Source organism: Coturnix japonica, chromosome 2 (genome assembly GCF_054131305.1).
Source record: "Coturnix japonica strain WE chromosome 2, WE-NBRP24, whole genome shotgun sequence".
NCBI classification, from domain to species: domain Eukaryota; kingdom Metazoa; phylum Chordata; class Aves; order Galliformes; family Phasianidae; genus Coturnix; species Coturnix japonica.
In genome coordinates, this window is record NC_140664.1 from 108,741,598 (window position 1) to 108,759,314 (window position 17,717).

The following is a 17,717-nucleotide window of genomic DNA, read 5'->3' on the forward strand; positions in this document are numbered from 1 at the left end:
TAATCTTAGTGGTCCAACCTTAATGATTCTATAATTCAGGAGTGTGCACAGAGAACTGTTCTCATGGGCTAGAATGGAATGTAGGGAAGACCTGCATTCACTGAGCAAGGAAGTGCATGGGAACATGATTCTTCACTGGTAGGCTGTTGTGTTGGATTGACTCTTTCTTGTTTTCATTCCGGTCCTGCAACTCTTGCATCATGAACACAATACAATTTCTCATGCTACTTCTTTAAGGTGCTTTCTAGTTAAGGCAATCAGGGCTTGCAGTGTTTGTGTTTTCTATTAAAAGGGTTGGAATAAATTCTAGTTTTAAGCAGCCAGTTCCTTCTTTGGATCTGGCAGTAAGTGGCGCATCCTGGAACAGTGACACATGCAGTAAGTTGTGTAAGCCATACACCATCTTTAAAAGAAATAGTCGTTCGCTGCCTGTTACATATATGTTTTTTTTCTGCGGTTGTATTGATAGTCAAAGGAGCTTGTCGGCTTTTCACAGCACATATTGCTGCTCCTGAAAAGAGCCCTTACAAATTCTCAGTCTGGCACCTCCAATAAAACACTGAGTCACAAATCCCTTGAACCCCAAAGTTGTTCATCCTTCTATTTACTTCCTCAGCCCGGAATGTGCCAGGATACCACTCTACCAATTTCGTTGGTCTACTACCACTAAAGTATTAAAATAACCCTACGAGAGAAGAAGAAGACGACACAGTACCACTGTATCACCGCTTTCAGTTTCAGGCTGCCTCGCTCACGAACGCAACTTTTCTCCTTTCCCGCAGCACAGCAGCCCCATAGCACGGGTCGCACTGGGAGCATCGGCCGGTAACGCGGCGCCGATGGGAGCCGCGGGTCTCGCCCCGTGCCCACCCGGGGGCGGCTACTCCTGCTGCAGGAGCTCTGCAAGGGGCTCTTCCACCCCGCACAAAGGCAGCGTGGAGTAGAGGCGAACCCGACCCCCTCGGGAGGGGCACCGAGCCGGGCAGGCGGGACGACGAGGCGCCGCGGCCAGGTAGCTCTCCGCTAAAAATGGAGAAATACCGGGAGAAACTTACCGGAGGAAACGGACGAGCCGGACAGACTGGAGTTGCTGGACGCTGCCATGGTCCCTCTTCCTCACCCCTTTAGCTGCGAGCCCCGCGTCGGCTCCCGCTGCTGTCCGGCTGCTGCCAGCCCATGGCCAAGTGCCGGAGCCGCGCAGCGCCCAGCCGCCGCAGCAGCTCGGATTCCTCCTGCGCCTACGGGGAGCGGGGCTTCGGCACCGCACAGCTACCGGCCGCGCTGCGGGGCTGGGCAAAGCCGCTCGGCGGGTCGGGAAAGGGGACGCGGCGCTCCGGAAGCCTCTCTCCGCCGGGAAAGCTGGGCTTACCTTGCGGCGGGGACGGGAGAGCCGCCCTGCCCGCGCCTTCCCTCTCCTCCTCCCTTCCCTTCCCGTCCCTTCCCTTCCCCGCCTCCTGGCGGGCAGCGCTGACAGCCCGGCGGGGGCACCGCCGTCGCTCCCCCCGCGCACACAAAGGAGGCGGCGGAGCCGTCGGTTCGACCTCCGCCCGCCGCCCCGGCGGCCCCACCGAGCCCCTTCCCGGCACCGGGCTGGAGGAGAGCGCGGCTCCTGCCATGTGCCGCTGCCCGGAGCCTGTTGAGCTCCGCATCCCCACGTCCCCGGCTGCGGGGCTGCGCACCTGGTGCAGGGCTTGCATCAGCCCTTTGTCTGCCTCTTTCCTCCGCTGGTTCCTTGCTGCTTCCCTGCTCTGCCTGGCACCTCTCACCTTCACTTTTCTTCCCTTTTTTTATATTTTCCTTCCCTCTTTTTTTTTTTTTTTAAACTTTCTTTCCTTCCCTCCCCTTCCCCCCCCCCAAAATTTTTTTCTTTTTCTCTCCAGCTGGCTTTCTTTTTCTTAAAAAAGGAAGCCTACACCGTTCTGCTCCCAGGCTCTCTCTCCCCAGCTGTGCCTGCCAGCCCTTCTGCGTGGCCTGGGCTGCTGCCCTGCGGCTTCTTAATGGGCAGCTGCAAAAGAGGGAGAGCCAAGAAAGCATCAGCTGAAAGCTTCTCTCTGTTGGCCGCAGGATATGGCTCCTCGCAGCACTTTACGGACAGCCAAAGCTTCAATCTCTTTTTATTAAACGAGGGTGAGAAGGCAGCAGGAAGGTGGTCAGCTGTCATGCGGCTGTCAAAAGCTGGGCAGCATGGCGAGCATTGCTGGCATGGGATCTGTAAGAAGGCTGTAACCCATTTGCCTTGATGGTGATTTATGAAAGCCTTCCACGTTTCATAACATAGAGGCTATAAAATAAAGTTACTTTGGGACGAGCAGCGAATCGCAATGAAGTTTCTCCTGCGAGTTGAGCCCTACCCGCCCAATCCGCACAGCTTTCCAAAAGATCGCGCAAGATACGTGCCCTCTCTATAACCTGCACTCAGCTACTTCCCATCCTCCCCGAGCCAAAACTCAGCCCGGGCTCATCTCACCCTCCGCCAGGTCCCGCTTCTCCTCGGGAGAAAAGAAAGTGTCGCTCCGCCCTCTACCGGCCGGCGCGGCGTTGTATAACCCGCATAAAAAACACTACAGATGTGTCGCTGCTTTTTGGTCTTTGGCCAGCTGTTTTGTGTCGTGTGCTTTAAAGATTAAATGCTGAGAACCAAATGAGAAAGGCAGAAAGTTCTTTTATCTTATGGGTTAGGTCATAAAAGTAGGCTGATACCTCAAATGTATCAAAATATTGTAGTATGCTATGTAATATGTTAAGTATATAATATGGAACTGGCGTTGTTTAGTCTGGCGAAGAGGAGGCTGAGGGGGAACCTTATTGCTCTCTTCCAATATCTGAAAGGTGCTTACAGTGAGAATGGGGTTGGTCTCTTCTCACTGGTGACAAGTGACAGGATGAGGAGAAATGGCTTCAAGTTGTAAGTTTAAGTTGGATATCAGGAAACACTTTTTTACAGAATGGGTTGTGAAGCACTGGAATGGGCTCCCCATGGAGGTGGTTGAGTCACCATCCCTGGATGTGTTCAAAATCTGTGTGGATGTGGTGCTCAGGGACATGACTGAGCAGAGGGTTGTTAGTTAGGGAAGTATGGTTACATTGCAGTTGGACTTGATCTTGATCCCAGGTCTTTTCCAACCTGAGCGATTCTATAATTCTATGAAATATCAAGATTATGATAGTAAATTGTCCGCTCACAGAGTACATCATGTTTTGTAGACATATTCACTTATCTCCAGCATAAGTATTTTTTCTACTTCTCCAAGTATATCTTTCTTTCTAATATTTGTCCCATTACAATCCATTACACCTTCATTTTTCTCTCCCTAATCTTGCCCTTCTGTCTCTCCAGCAACAGTCAGAAAACTGTCATGTGAAATACGTGTATTACAGTGCTGTTAACAAGACAGAATCATAGAATCACAGAATCATTTGAGTTGGAAGGGACCCTAAAAGGCCATCTAGTCTAACTCCTCTGCAGTGAAGAGGGATGCCTACAGCCAGATGAAGTTGCTCAAAGCCCTGTCCAGTATGACCTTGAATGTCACATATCCAGTCTAAATCTGTTCTGATTTTGTTTGAAACCAAAATCTGTAGGAAAAGAGAATACCAAGAAAGAAAAAAAAAAAACAAAACCAAAAAAACCAAAAAAACCAACAGGAAGTGCTACCTAACTTCTTAGTTGGAGTGAAGCAGCAAAGTAGATAACTAAGTAACCAGTAAAATATGGATTTTGGTTTGGGCTATTACAAAAATAAATCTACCTGCGTATTTGTTCAAAACCACATTCCATTTTTACCACCTGGATGTATAGCCCTGAAGAATTCGCTTTCTGTGAAAGTTCCAATGATAAATATTGGTGGGCTGTTCCTGGCAATAGTAAATAGCAAGTCTTCATAACTGATCTAAGTGATCTTTCCAGCCATAAATCTGGATAAAGCAAGAGAATAATTTCTTCAGAGAATGACTGCTCCATGTGTTCCAATAACTGCAAGTGAAGTATTTTCTGTCCAAAGTCACTGAGTGTGGAAATATCTGGTTATGAACTTGAGCACCTTTGAAGGATAGGCAAATGTTGATGTCTTTGTGATAACAGAAGGTATGAGGTTCGGTAACTTCAATTTCTGCTACGTCTAAAGCTAAGTTATTAAAAGTAAGTGAAATGTGTTGTAGGGTAAAATGTTTTAGTGAGGAGAGGAGGGAGATTATCAGAAAGCAAAGATTTACCAACCTGGTTTTCTAACTCTGCCTAAATTCCAAAGAAGTGACTGCCTGCTTCAGCCAGCACCATCACGTTTGAAATGACTTTAAACTTGCTGCGGAAGAGGCCATGTAGTCCAAAAATTAATAAGCGTGGGAAGATCAAAGTAATAGTTGGAAAATTACAGGACCCCCAAAGTACTACTGCTGCTTCCAAAGAAATCTATGAGAATATCTAAAAAGTTTTCCCAGACTTTCAGTGGATGAGCTTATTTCTATATCTTTCTTATTTTACTGACTGTCCTACTTCTGCATGGCAGGGTTCCTGTTCAAGCTTGAATTTATGCACATTTTGTTCTCAATAACTGAAAATGAGTACTGTATATTTACAGCAAGGAGCAGAAGACCTTGAATCCAGCAAACAACTAAATTATATATTTGGAAAGAATTGTGGTATGGTCCCAAAGGTATAAACATGGAGGTGTGTGCATCACTTCATTTTCACATTAACTATGGTGAAATGCAATATTTGAGTAACAATATAGACACAAGCAGGATAAGGATCTATGTTTAGAGATATATCAGTACAAACCATTGTGAATTTGACAGCTGAAAATATGTCTGTACTTCCTTCATCTTATGGAGTGGCCTCCGGGGTGGCCCTGATTCCTCAGACAACTGGTGCAGTCTGGTTTGTGTCCTGATTTCCAAATGAAGCTTTGCAGACAGGCCACTCACCTACTGCTCAGTCATTACCATCACAGCTAACTCACTGTAGTGACTTTGTGAGGCTGGGAAGTCAAATCCTAGCTGATAGGATAGGTTTTTATAATTCTGTGAGATAAAAGCCAACAGAAAATCACTCTTTCCACAAACAGCAGGATTAAAACCTAAAAATAAGGTGGGACAGTGGTCAGATCTGTGCTGCTTTCCTTCTAGACCCCGTTTTTTTTCTCCTTTTAACTAAATCGCTTATTGTATATCTAGGTATTCATATGTATTTAACACCCTGGCTTCTTATTCAACTTCAGTCAAAGTAGGCACTTTCACTGCAGAAACAAAGACCTCTGCTTAGAAATTCCTTCATTTTACTGACTTGGTAAAGTTTTTCTGCTTTAGGTGTAGAAAAAGAGAGCTGAAACACAAGTATAGACCAAAAATAGTATTATTAGCTAGATCAATAGATGGGGCCTGTAAAGACATGAGGTTCTGCATCAGCCTTGCCTACTTAGTCTGAAAGCTTACTTAGTCTGTAACAAGCATTTATATTGCCATCTTCCACCTGTTGATATCTGCCTCAGTGTACTCCTGATAGAATCTGGCCTGGAATTGTTGCACCTTGTGTCTCTTTAGCCACGATTCCTTCCCATTCAGTATTAACACACAAGATTCATGTTGACTCGTGGCATACAAGTCTCTATATACAGTACCTTCATTACAGCCCTTCCAGCTTTACAGCTGGGGCATCTCGGCTTATGTTTATGGTATCTTGCATAATCCACTACATTCGATGGCTGGGTTATTATCAGGGAGCAGCAATGATTTACTTGGATTGAAGCACTTTTGCAATGCGACAGTAGTTCAGAATCTGGTTAGTGATTTTTGTGTCAAGATGAAAACTGGCATTTATTATTTCAGTGTGAGTGTAGATACGTTGGAAAGAGTTTTTGGCTTTTAATTAACTATGTAAATCAGTGGAAAGCAAAAATGTTTGGCCTACCGCTTGGATTGTGTAATAGGTAAGAAATATAAATGTTCTGCACAAGACAGCAAGACTTTTGACACAAAGATTTAGTACTGTTAAAGATATATAATTCTAATCCTTCTTTTGATGTCTATATTGCCTAGCTGGAATGCAAGGAAATGCATTATTCATTCTTTGATGGGAAAGGGAACGACCTTTATAAGCAATATATAATCCATATACTTTCCACAGAACTTAGAAATCTTATTCAGTATAAGCAGGAGCCATAATAGGAACCATAAACCAAAATATCAGTAAATAGCAGATGCACTCTGTCTTTTGGAATGAATAAATTATGTGAGTCACGATGGCTGCAACAGCAGGTGGTGGTGTAGTTCAAGACTCTCTGTGATTTCTCACTTTTTTCCTCAGTACTCCAAAGAGGAAGGTTTGAGACTTCTGAAATCTAGTACAGTTTTTTTGCTCTGCACCTTCAGTGGATGAACAAACTTGAGACATCTATTGAAGTTCGTCAGCTCTGCCAAAAGACACGTAGCAAATAGGCTGATCGTCACTTGTGAGAGCTAAACCTGCTGCTATGACTAATTTATGAATGCTCATCCTATTTGTCCTTTCATCTTTCTTCCTGTCTCGTACATCCTATTTTAATTAAATCTCAGATTGGAAGTTCACTGGGGCAGAGAATTTCTTTATTATGTTGTTTTCAAAGTTTTTGGTTTTGTTTGTCTTTTTTCCTGCAGAGCTCTAATCAATAATTGGAATCTAATAAAGATTTATACTTAAAAATCAGTTGGAGCTAAGATTCATTTGTTTTTTTACTGAACCTTAAACATTCATATTTTTGGACTCATCCATTGAAGACTTTTGTATTGGACAAGTACCGCATATATGGGGAAATAGGAATATTTTCTTCATGTTTTTTGCAGCTTTCTTTGTGTTTCTCTTTGAACAAAATGAACTGCATTTTACTGTGAATGTCTGCATATGTCTACATTTGAGCTACTCTCAGTGTCTTTTCTGTGACTACTGGAAACCTTATCACTGCAAGAGAATCTGATGTAGGTGGAAAGGTGGAAAAAGAAGAACAGAAATGATATTGAAGACCATAACAACACTCAGCTGGCTGTTCTGAATATTCTGAATCTCATATTACTACATGCTAAGCAACTCAGCATTAAATATGGCGTACTGCTACTAACTGAGATTTTCTAACATAATTGTTTTAAGTAGATCATACTTAAAAATAGATGTTCAATGCACAGCTTTTATTAATTTTTGGCCTTCCATCTAGACTGACAAATAAATTCTTCATCGTAGAACATTTCTTCTTTCTTGAACCTACAGTAAAGTCATCATGTTGAATTCACAGCTTCACAATTACCATGACAATGTAGTGATATCAAAGCCCCGGCTTTATTCTTTCATTAGGATGGAAGAAAGAACGGGGTTCAGAGCAAAGCTGATTTAACTGTTCTGTCATTTTTCCTTTATGTGTGAATTGTATGCAAATCTACAAGGGTTAAATTAATTAATTAGCTATTTCCAGCATTTTTCCACATTTCTTTACACTGGCAAATTTTGACTAGTGCAATTCTTTGACAACAGTTCAGTGCAAAAATATATGATGATGCTCAAAATTCATGAATCATGGTGGAGCTGTATGATTTGTTATCTAAATGCATTGGGTTATGAGGCTGTAGAAGCTAAATGGGCAGCTGTCCAAAACGAATTTTATTTCAGCTGCAGAACCAAAAACTGCACTCATCAGACTCTTGCAAAAACAAAGCTTTGTTCACTTATTTGCAGAGAGTAAATTAGTCAAAATATCTATTTAGAAATTATTTACTTCAGATATTCATGAATAATTTATCTCATTGCTTCTCCTGTTTAACCGTGGTACAAAATTCTCCTAATTAGCTAAAAATATTTTAAATGATAGAGGATCAGCTACTAGAGAATGTATCCCATATTAACTTGTCTTTGATTTAATAGATGATTTCTGCCTCTTTATTATAATTCTGACTAAATGCAGATTTGCATCCTTACTTTGCAATTTATTAATGCAAGCTGAGGTAGCCACAAGCTTGGCTGTTTCACTCATAAATATGCTCAGATTTCTACGTTCTGTATTGTGTATATAAATAGAATCTTACACAGTTTGTTTCTGCAGTTGCTATGCTCTCCTTTGTTTGTTTTGTTTTCTTCATAGAATCAGAGGTCAAATGTAGGGATTTTGGATTTTTCAATGAACCAACATACCATTCAACTATATAATGCAATTTCCTAAAGGCTTACTGATATTAAGCATCCTAGATTCTAGACAAAGGCATTTCTCTTCTCTACAGTTTTACCTTAGAGATAAAATCAATCTATGGCTCCAACTTTGTCCCTTAATGCCCAAATAGTTGAAGGCAGTAATAGTTCTTCTCACTGACTTCAAAGAGGCTGGTGTTTCACCCTTTGTTTCTCAGCTGGATACTGCTTTTTCCTTTAAGCTACCATGTATCATAGAAAGTGAAGTGCTTTGGAAACCTTAATGCACCTCAGTAAAAAATGCTATGCCAAAAGGCAACGTCAGTATATATTTTTATGTAGCAGTGGGAGGAGAAAATAAACTAGGAGAGAAAACCATTCCTATTCTCAGAGAGCAGAGATTTGTTGTATTTATAAATGGAAATGCATCCTTGTGAGTAATAAAATAACCCAGACACTTGCTTAGTACCATTCCACCAGAGACAGCTGTCAAGTAAGTACGTCTACCAACATATCTACTTGTATAATCTCTCACTCACAAAGAAGGTTAAAAATAGGATTTTGAGCACTAGTGGTTTTGTAAGAGCAAGGCCAAAAGAAAAGAAGTTCTATGTTTATTAGCTACTGATGCATGATTCTGAGGAATCCCAGAGCTGAACTTAATTCTAAGACACAATGGCATTAAGAAGTACCTTTCTTATTTAATTTTTCACTTTTTTTTTCCCAGGCATTTGTCTTCTGCCTGAGATCCTTTCCTGTAGTTCTAAGCAACCAGTCAGAAACATAATGCAATCAAATAAGCAGTGATATGATGGAGTTCTAACAAAAAGTTAATGATAGAACTGTGTACTTTACAACTAGATGTCTGAATTCTCAGGAAGAAAAGGCATGCTTTGTCTTGCATTCATAGCTGGGTTATAATTATTGAGTATGCAGACACTAAAAAGTACAGAGCTATAGAGACATCAAGAATTAGGGGTGGGATCCTTGAAAGCAGCCCTACAGAGGAGAACCTGGAGGTCCTGCTGGATGAAAAACTTAACATGATAACAAGGATAACAGGATAACAAGGTTATCCTGGTCTTCATCAGAAGAGAGTTGGCCAACAGGGAGAGGGAGGTGATTGTCCCTCTCCACTCTGCCCTCATGAGGCCCCATCTGGAGTACTGTGTCCAGGTCTGGGGCCCTCAGTACAAGAAAAACAGGGAGCTACTGGAGAGGAGGGCCATCAAGGTGATCACAGGGCTGGAGTACCTCCCCTACGAAGACAGGCTGATTGAGCTGGGCTTGTTCAGCTTGGAGAAGAGAAGGCTCTGGGGAGACCTCACCACATCCTTCAAAAGGAGCTTATAATCAGGAGGGAGACTAACTTTTTCCACAGTCTGAGACTAATAAGACAAGAGGAATTAAAATAAAAGAAGGGAGATTTAGGTAAGATATTAGGAGAAATTTTTTTTTTATGAAAACTATGGTGCAGCACTGGAAGAAGCTGCCTAGAAAAGCTGTGGATGCATTGGAGACCAGGTTAGGCGAAGCCCTGGGCAACCTGATCAAGTGGTTTGCAACCCTGCCCGTGGCAGGGGGTTTGGAACTAGTTGGGCTTGAAGATCCTTTCCAACCCATGATATTCTATGATTCTATAATTCTTCAGATAGAAATGCCACAGAAGTACAAAGAATTGAGTAGAAGGACCTGTTCACTATCAATGTCTTATATCAAAGATGATCCAGAAAATAGACATCTACTACAGATGTGAAGATTAAAGTCAAAGCACATCCATTTATGTAGTGCTACTCGGCAGCTGAGGAAATTTGATTATGAATAGCAAGATTAACTCTCCAAGGCAAGAATACTTAGTTAAATTAGTCAATCTGGAGAGGCAAAGTGGTCCAGGAAAGCTGGACAGTCCTATAGATGGAAGTCTTAGAAGTGCAGGAGCAGACTGTCCCCTGTTTTGTTAAATGAGCTGGTGTAGAGGAAGACTGGTATGGATGAACAGGGAATTTTGCCTGAGACTCCAGGAGAAAAAAAGAGTCTAACTCTTGTGCAAGAAGAGATGGCCATCTTGGGGAGAGTACAACAAAGTTGTTAGAATACAGAGAGAGAAAATTAGAAAGGCAAAAACCAGGCTTGAACTCAACCTGGCCACTGTTTTTACAAATATATTAACAGTAAGAGGAGACCCAAGGAGAATCTTCATTCTTTACTGGATATGGTGGGGAGTGTGACCACTAGAAATGAAGACTCACGTTCTCAATGATTTCTTCACATCTGTCTGTAAAAATCAGATTTTTACCTCTGTCCTGGAAGCCTGGGATGTGGAGCAGAATAAACCCCAGTGTACAGGTGGAAACAGTTAGAGACCTTCTATTCTACTTGGACTGTCACAAATCCATGGGACAAGATGATATCCACCCAAGGGTACTGAGGAAGCTGGTGGAGTTGATTGCCAATCCACTTTCCACAGGTGTTCCTGGTCAACCAGAGAGGTCCCAGAGGACTGGAGGCTTGCCAATATGACTTCCATCTACAAGAAAGTATGTAAGAACAATTCAGGGAAATACAGGCCTGCCAGCCTGACCTCGGTGCCAGGGAATGTTATGGAACAGATCATCTTAAGATCGCATGGCATGCGTGGGACAACGTGGGGATCAGGCTCAACCAGCACAGGTTCATGAAAAGCAGGTCCTGCCTGACCAACCTGATCTCCTTCTATGATTAAGTGACCCTCCTGGTAGACGAGGGAAAGGCTGTTGATATAGGCTACGTAGATGTCAGCAAATCCTTTAACATTGTCTCCCACAGTATTCTCCTGGAAAAGATGGCAGCCAGTGGCTTGGATAGGTACACTCTGCTAGGTAAAGAACTGTCTGGAGGGCTGGGACCAGAGAGTGGTGTTGAATGGAGTTAAACGTTGAATGGAGTTGGCAACCAGTCACTAGTGGTGTTCCCCAGGGGTTGATACTGGGGCCTGTCCTGTTTAATGTCTTTATTGATGACCTGGACAAGAGGATTGAGTGCACCCTCAGTACGTTTACAGATGACACCAAGTTGGAAGTGTTAATCTGCCTGAAAGTGGAAGGTCCCTTCAGAGGGATTTGGACAGACCAGATTGCTGGGCTGAAGCCAGTGGGATGAAGTTCAGCAAGACCACGTGCTGGGTGCAGCACTTTGGCCAAAACAACCCCAGGCAACACTACAGGCTGAAACTACCTGAAAGGAGGTTGTAGCAAAATGGAGGTCAGCCTGTTTTCATGCCTAACTAGTGATAGGACAAGAGGGAATAGCCTCAGATTGCACAAGGGAAGGTTTAGGTTAGATATGAGGAAAAATTCCTTCTCTGAAAGAGTGGTCAGGCACTGAAATATGTTGTTCAGGGAGGTGTCTGACTAACCATCCCTAGAAGTGTTCAAGAAACATTTAGGCATGGTACTGAGGGATGTGGTTTAGTGAGGAAATATTGGTGGTAGGTGGATGGTTGAACTAGGTGAACTTGGAGATTTTTTCCAACCTTGGTGATTCTATGATTCTATGAATTAAGACAAAATATGGCACAAGGCAAATAAATTTGTTCGCTAGCCATCCTGGGCCATATCCTTGGCCCCTGACAGCATGTTAAGCACTCAAATTCAAAAACCACATGAATTATGTGAAATTTATCTTCTTTCATCCCTAATTGGGAACAGCAAGTGGGAAAAGCAGCAGAATTTTAGTCATTCCATGCCATAGACCAGACTGGTGGGAAAGAGGCAATGGCTGAGAAGGATATGTTTGTGTGAACATGTGTGAACCACCCATATACACATCTGTGAGTGTGTGTTTATGTAACGCTGCTCTCAATCATAGAGCCTTGGGAAAGCCAAAAACCCTTCATAACTGGATGGATATGAAGCACTTTTCTCTTTCCACTGGTATAGAAGAAACAAGTTCTGTGGTCATTAGGAAGCTGCAGATAATTTTCTTAAAACATTTTGTCACTTCTGGGGGGCCTATTTTCTTCTCCATAGGCTGCTTAATTCTTATTAATATCAATGGGGGTTATGCACACATGTGGAGAATAAATTAGATTCTTCATTGTTTCCTTCTGATAAAATTAAATGTTCTTTCCACATGTTAAAATTAGCTCACATACTGTTGTTCTCATAGCTTTTAAAGTAGAGAATATTAGTCATTAAATGACTCTTAAATTATTTTGTCTCATTAAAAGACCTATCTCTACTTGTAGAATCTGAAACTAGCTGTCAGAAGCTTCAGTCATAGCATGAATAGATGGCTGAACATCATTTTTTGTGTGTGTTTTTATGACTATTGATTTCATCCTTAGGCTGGAGGGAAAACCTTTTTGCCAAGTGCATTATAGAGACTAGATCTGAGTAGCAGTTGCTTCATACTAATCCAGTCAATTTTTTTCTCAGTCAGTTCTTATTTCCTTTTTTTTCGTATTTACAAGCATTGGAAGATGAATGCTTCTGTCACAATCTGTATCAGAACTGTCTTAACTCATTTTCCTCTGTTGTGTGTAAGTAAAAAAATACAAAATAAATTTTCACTGACAAGCCTCTGTGCTGCTCTTTAATGCCATCATTATATAAGGAATCATTACTGAGCATGATTTGGTATATGCAGAGTGCTGAGATGAATTTTATACTCTTTTGAATGTTTTTGTTTTTTTTTTTTGTAGGACAAGTACTTATACTTACAACAGTCCTATTAATATTTATCAATGACATTGCATCAAAGAAATAGCAACGGAGATTATCCTGTGGACCTTTTTGACATTTTTAGAATATGGAAGGCTGAACATTAACATTCAGTAAGTGCAGCTCCCTGAAGGATGGTGACATCAAACAAATTGGGCTACTTAGAAACTGCTCTCCCTGTGGATCACACAGTAGCAGAGAATGACTATGCATTATAGCTTCCTGGGACACAACTCGAGATGCAGCTGCCATTGCAAATGGAAGGGGAATAGTATGATGGTAACATCTGCTTACCTGTTCTGAAAGTGGTTCAAGATGAGTGAATACCTACAACATTAAAAACTTGGGGATACTAAAACATTAGAAATGTTTTAGGAAAATACTTTGATAGAGGTCTTTGGGGTAAAATCAGAATGAATTCATTTTTAACCTACAGCCAATAAAAATGAAACAGAAAAACTTGTACCTGTGTAATAGAGTCAAGAAATGGGAGTCAACGAAGTCACCTGACCCACTAACAAGTCAGTATTTTCAGAGAAGTTAATAATCAAATGATTAGAGAAGAACTGGTATCACAGTAATAAGATAATTTACCAAAATCCAGAATCAGCATCTTTTTAGTTTAATTTATTTTGGTCTTATTAGCATGAAAAGTAGCTTTTCACTACAATTCATAAACTATTTAAACTTTGATTTTTTCAAAACAACAGTTAGCTATCACAAGTTGTAGGATTATTTTTCTCATTCTATTCTGTCTATTCTGTAGGATCACCTACTTTTAGGCACCTAGATGCCTTAGTGACATCAATCCCCTTACAGCCAATCCAGATTTTGTCAATACTGTCAAAAGATCTTAAAGACCCATTCATTTTACCAAGTAATAGGTATCTTTTTAGAGTGAGGAGCCAATTCTGTCTTCTGGAGCTGAATCCCATTGGGAAGTGAGTCCCAGATGGAACTTCCACAAATTGGATGTTCCTCTAAATCTTCCACCTTATTAAACTCCAGCTTTTCTAGCCCAGAGAGCTTAGATTTGCCTTGCTGATTTTTTGTCCATTTGGTTTTCAGATATTAGAATAAGGGATTTGTATAACCAGGTCATTCTATACTTTTTACTAATCATGCATCTTGTTTCAGGCAATTGCCCTGTGATGATTTCAGTGCCACAGAGGCAAAATCTGTTCTGTGAAATCTTATTTCCCTTCTTTAAGCCTTTTTCATGCTTGAGAATAATCTTACATAAATCTGTATATTTAGGGATTTCTATTCTATACAGCGAAATGGGATCCTACAGTGGCTGAGATCATGAGACTTGAGGAAGTAGCCTTGGCCAACTCAATGCTGCTGCAGTGCAGACATTGCCAAGGACTTTCCAGGGGGTTCTCTTGTCTAGATATGTGTGGTGAGAGCAGTCAGTTCCTTTCTCCACTTTCATTCTGGCCACTCTGTTCAGACCACAGTCCTGGCTGCCTGTCACTTTTATTCCTACCATCCAAACTGAAAGAATGAATTAACAAATCTGGTTTTCCTTTAGAGAAAATGTTTCTTACATCTTAAGCATTCAAAGCAAAATAGAAGCCAAGTGAATGCTTCCAAAGAAATTTGTGCTGGAATTACCTTTGCAAATAAATCACAGAATGTAATCTATTAGACACTAAAGGGAAGAGCGTTGTGTCTACTAACTAAAACAGCCTGCAAAATGAGTGTGTCAAAGAAACATGCTGGATATAAGACAACACACTGATTAAGCTGGTGCTAGCATTCTATTTCCCTGTTAATATCACTATCTTGAGATCCTTTTCAGGGAAAAATAAATAAATCCTGGAATTTGTAGAAAATCAATGCTTTTAAAATAAAGAATTCATTGATATGGCTTTTCCTGTTAAAGAGTGTCCACTATTCAAAATGCCTTCTTAGCTTAAGTGGGTACACAGAGTTTTCCACAGAAGTTGAAACCATTCTGCCACCCTGTTCTATGCTCTAGGACTGAACGCCTGTGTTGATATCTCCCAAGTATCTCACTTAGTTATTGCATATCTATTTTGTTTGGAGCTGTCACTGTCCCATTGGATATTTTTGGAAAACTGTTGATAAACATCTCCACATGTAGCTCAGCTCCTACAATCAAGTATGGAGTTGACTGATCCTGTAAATGGGGAATCTTTTCAAACAGATTATCAGGTAAGAAGGTGATATCATCAGTTGTCCTTGAGGAGTGAATTATTTAATTACTGAGACTTTTCATTCAAAACTAGCCAAGAGATTTTGCTGCAAGTATATACTATAATTCCACTTCTTTCAGGTTTATACTGAGGACATGAAGCTATAAAGCTGTCTTTACAAATGAATTTTTGGCTGCTGTGATTTACTCATTTGAGATGATCAGTTGGCCACATGTGTATTGCTAGTGGCCACTAACAGAGATTTATTTATTTCAGTCTTTGCTGAAATCACCAGGAGCTGTTAGATAAAACAGAAGAGTAAATGATACTGAGGTATTATACTGAAAAATTGTTTTCTTAACTTTGTTATGGCTAATGAAATTTGCAAGTCTCGATTCCCTACGGTTGATATTCAGGTGTATGGGCCAAGTACATTATGCAGGAGAAGATGAGCATCTCTTTGTGAACTGAGGTTATCTGTACTCCCCCTCCATTCACCAGGTTTACTTGGCTTTACAATCAGGTGTTGTAAGTTTTGCAAGAGAACTTTGTTCTCCTTAAAAAATGACAAAATTACCTTAAGGGCAGTTGAAATGTGTTCAGAGATAATATTGCCCTTCTGATTATTGTACAAGTGAAGAATCCTGATGTTTCCACAGTCTGAATGTAATAATTAGTATCAGTGGTGCTATACAATATTCTAGCTCATTCCATTAAAAAAAATCCCTTCTACACAAAGTACTGTCAATATTAGAGGAAAGGTTTCAGATCAAGTGTACGTGCATTGAACTTCTTGATGCTTTTAGTATTCACTAAAATGTGCAAAATGCATTTTCAACAAAATAAAATATGGGTTCTTGTTCTGACTGTGATTTCATATGGCATAATGCATGGTTACACACTATTTCTGCAGTTGGATTTAAATAAACGTTATTTTGACTATTTTATGTTATGACTAAATTATCCGTATTCTACAGACTCAAAACACCACTTATGTAAGCTGTAGTGCAGCTGTAAACAGCACATCACTGCTGCCTTGCAGTCACATGCCTTTACCACAGACTCCTTCCTTAATTCTAGTAGTTCATTTGCAGGGACAAACATAAATGATGAAACTTCTGTTTTTTCCAAAAGGAAATAATTTGTTTATTGAGTGCAAGTGCAAATTTTTGAGGCTGTGGATTTAAACTATGTACAAATTTAGTTCCTGTAAGCTGGATTTTCTGTATTATTTAGGTTTGTGAGAAGAAATAAATGAAATAGCACTGATACAAGAGCTGTGAACTGATGGCAGGGGAACATGCCTATCCATTTTTCAGTGTACCAAATTCTCTCTGAACAGAAATTTCATTTTTGAAGTTAATAGTCTGTCATTCACATGGAAAACCAAGATCTTTTCTATGTGTTTATTATTTGTGAATGAAAGACATAGAAAATCTGAACTTCCTTAGACAAGCTTCTTACTAGACCTCTGCTTTCAGTTGTTTCCTGAGAAATGACTAAACACACAGTGTGGTATGTCTTCCTTTACACTTGAGCCTGCCTGAGCTGATGAGCAGTTTCAGACTGGAAGAGTCTTAATAGCATAGAAGAGAATGGAGAGATGGAGACGACCCTTCAGCTTTAAGCAATGCCTTAGAAGAGGCTGGCAGGAGAGGAAATAAATATTCATTGCTAAAAAAGAGGTGGAGACTGTGATGTCCCCAGCCATGCTGTTGCACCCTTCTTACAGTGAACATCTTACAGTTGGCAATAGCTCATCTATCAGCATCTGTGGAAAGAGAACCCGAATTTGACTTAGTAGCTCTGTTGAAAATTAAAGGAAATACTTAGTTCCAGTGACCTCAAAGAGGATAAGATCTACGTGCTTTCTTTCAGTGCCAAGGTGGAGTAACTAACAATTATGAACGGAAGTCATGTTCCCTCACACCTTTCCTGCCTGTTCTCTGAAAGCAGATCTTCCACCCTGCTGGATACAGCCTGCCAGCTTTTATTTTGGTTGTTTTCTCCTCCTAGTTCATGTTTCAGATGTTTTTGTGCCCTCTACATGCTGCTACTCCTTTAACACGACTTCCTGTGACTTGCTCCTGTAGTGTTGTGGAAACTGTGATGGCACCAGACTGACACATACTGGAGTGTTGCAATAGCACTTCAAGGAGACTTGACTGCACGTCCCACAGGCAATCTGACCGGGGTTATTTTCCTTGTGTTTGTGCTTCCCAGAAACGTGTGTTAGTTGCTGAGAAAGGAAGGCACGTGGTCCCTTGCTGGTGCAAGGGCTGTGGCTGGCACTCCGAAGCCAGAGAATTTGCTGCCAAGCGCTGCTCTGGTGACAGGGTGCTGTGACCCCACAGTGGGTGTAAGGCCTTCCTGCAAACTGAGCAAATCTGTGCTACTTTAGTCACTATCTTCCTTTTCTGGAGGAATTAATGTGCTTACCAGATGGCTACAACAGAACTTACCAAGCAGTACACAAACACTATGCTGCCAAAATATCTAGCTGCCATCTTAGACACATATTTTAACTTGTGTCAGTTAGATTGTATTTAGGCAGACTGAACCAAAAGCTCCCATTTTGAGGTAAATTCCATTTGTTTCTGTGATTTTGCACTGAGCTCCATAAAAAGTTACCAATTTGAGGAAAAGCATCTTGCTGCATCATAAATATCTCTGATAAGGGGTGTCTCTCAAAATCTCAGTGAATAAATCCCT

General features: G+C 41.1%; 1 protein-coding gene across 2 annotated transcripts in view; it reads right to left on the reverse strand.

The window, feature by feature from the left end:
- Positions 1–1,670, reverse strand: part of CHN2 (chimerin 2) — a 152,493-nt gene extending 150,823 nt beyond the window's left edge. Inside the window, exon 1 of one of the 2 annotated variants that reach the window (XM_015853812.3) lies at positions 1,056–1,670. In XM_015853812.3, coding sequence (XP_015709298.1) covers positions 1,056–1,104 — 49 coding nt within the window. In that variant the 5' untranslated portion in view covers positions 1,105–1,670. The remainder of the gene's footprint in view (positions 1–1,055) is intronic. The other variant, XM_085540546.1, reaches the window with a different exon arrangement.
- Between the last annotated feature and the right edge of the window lie 16,047 nt (positions 1,671–17,717).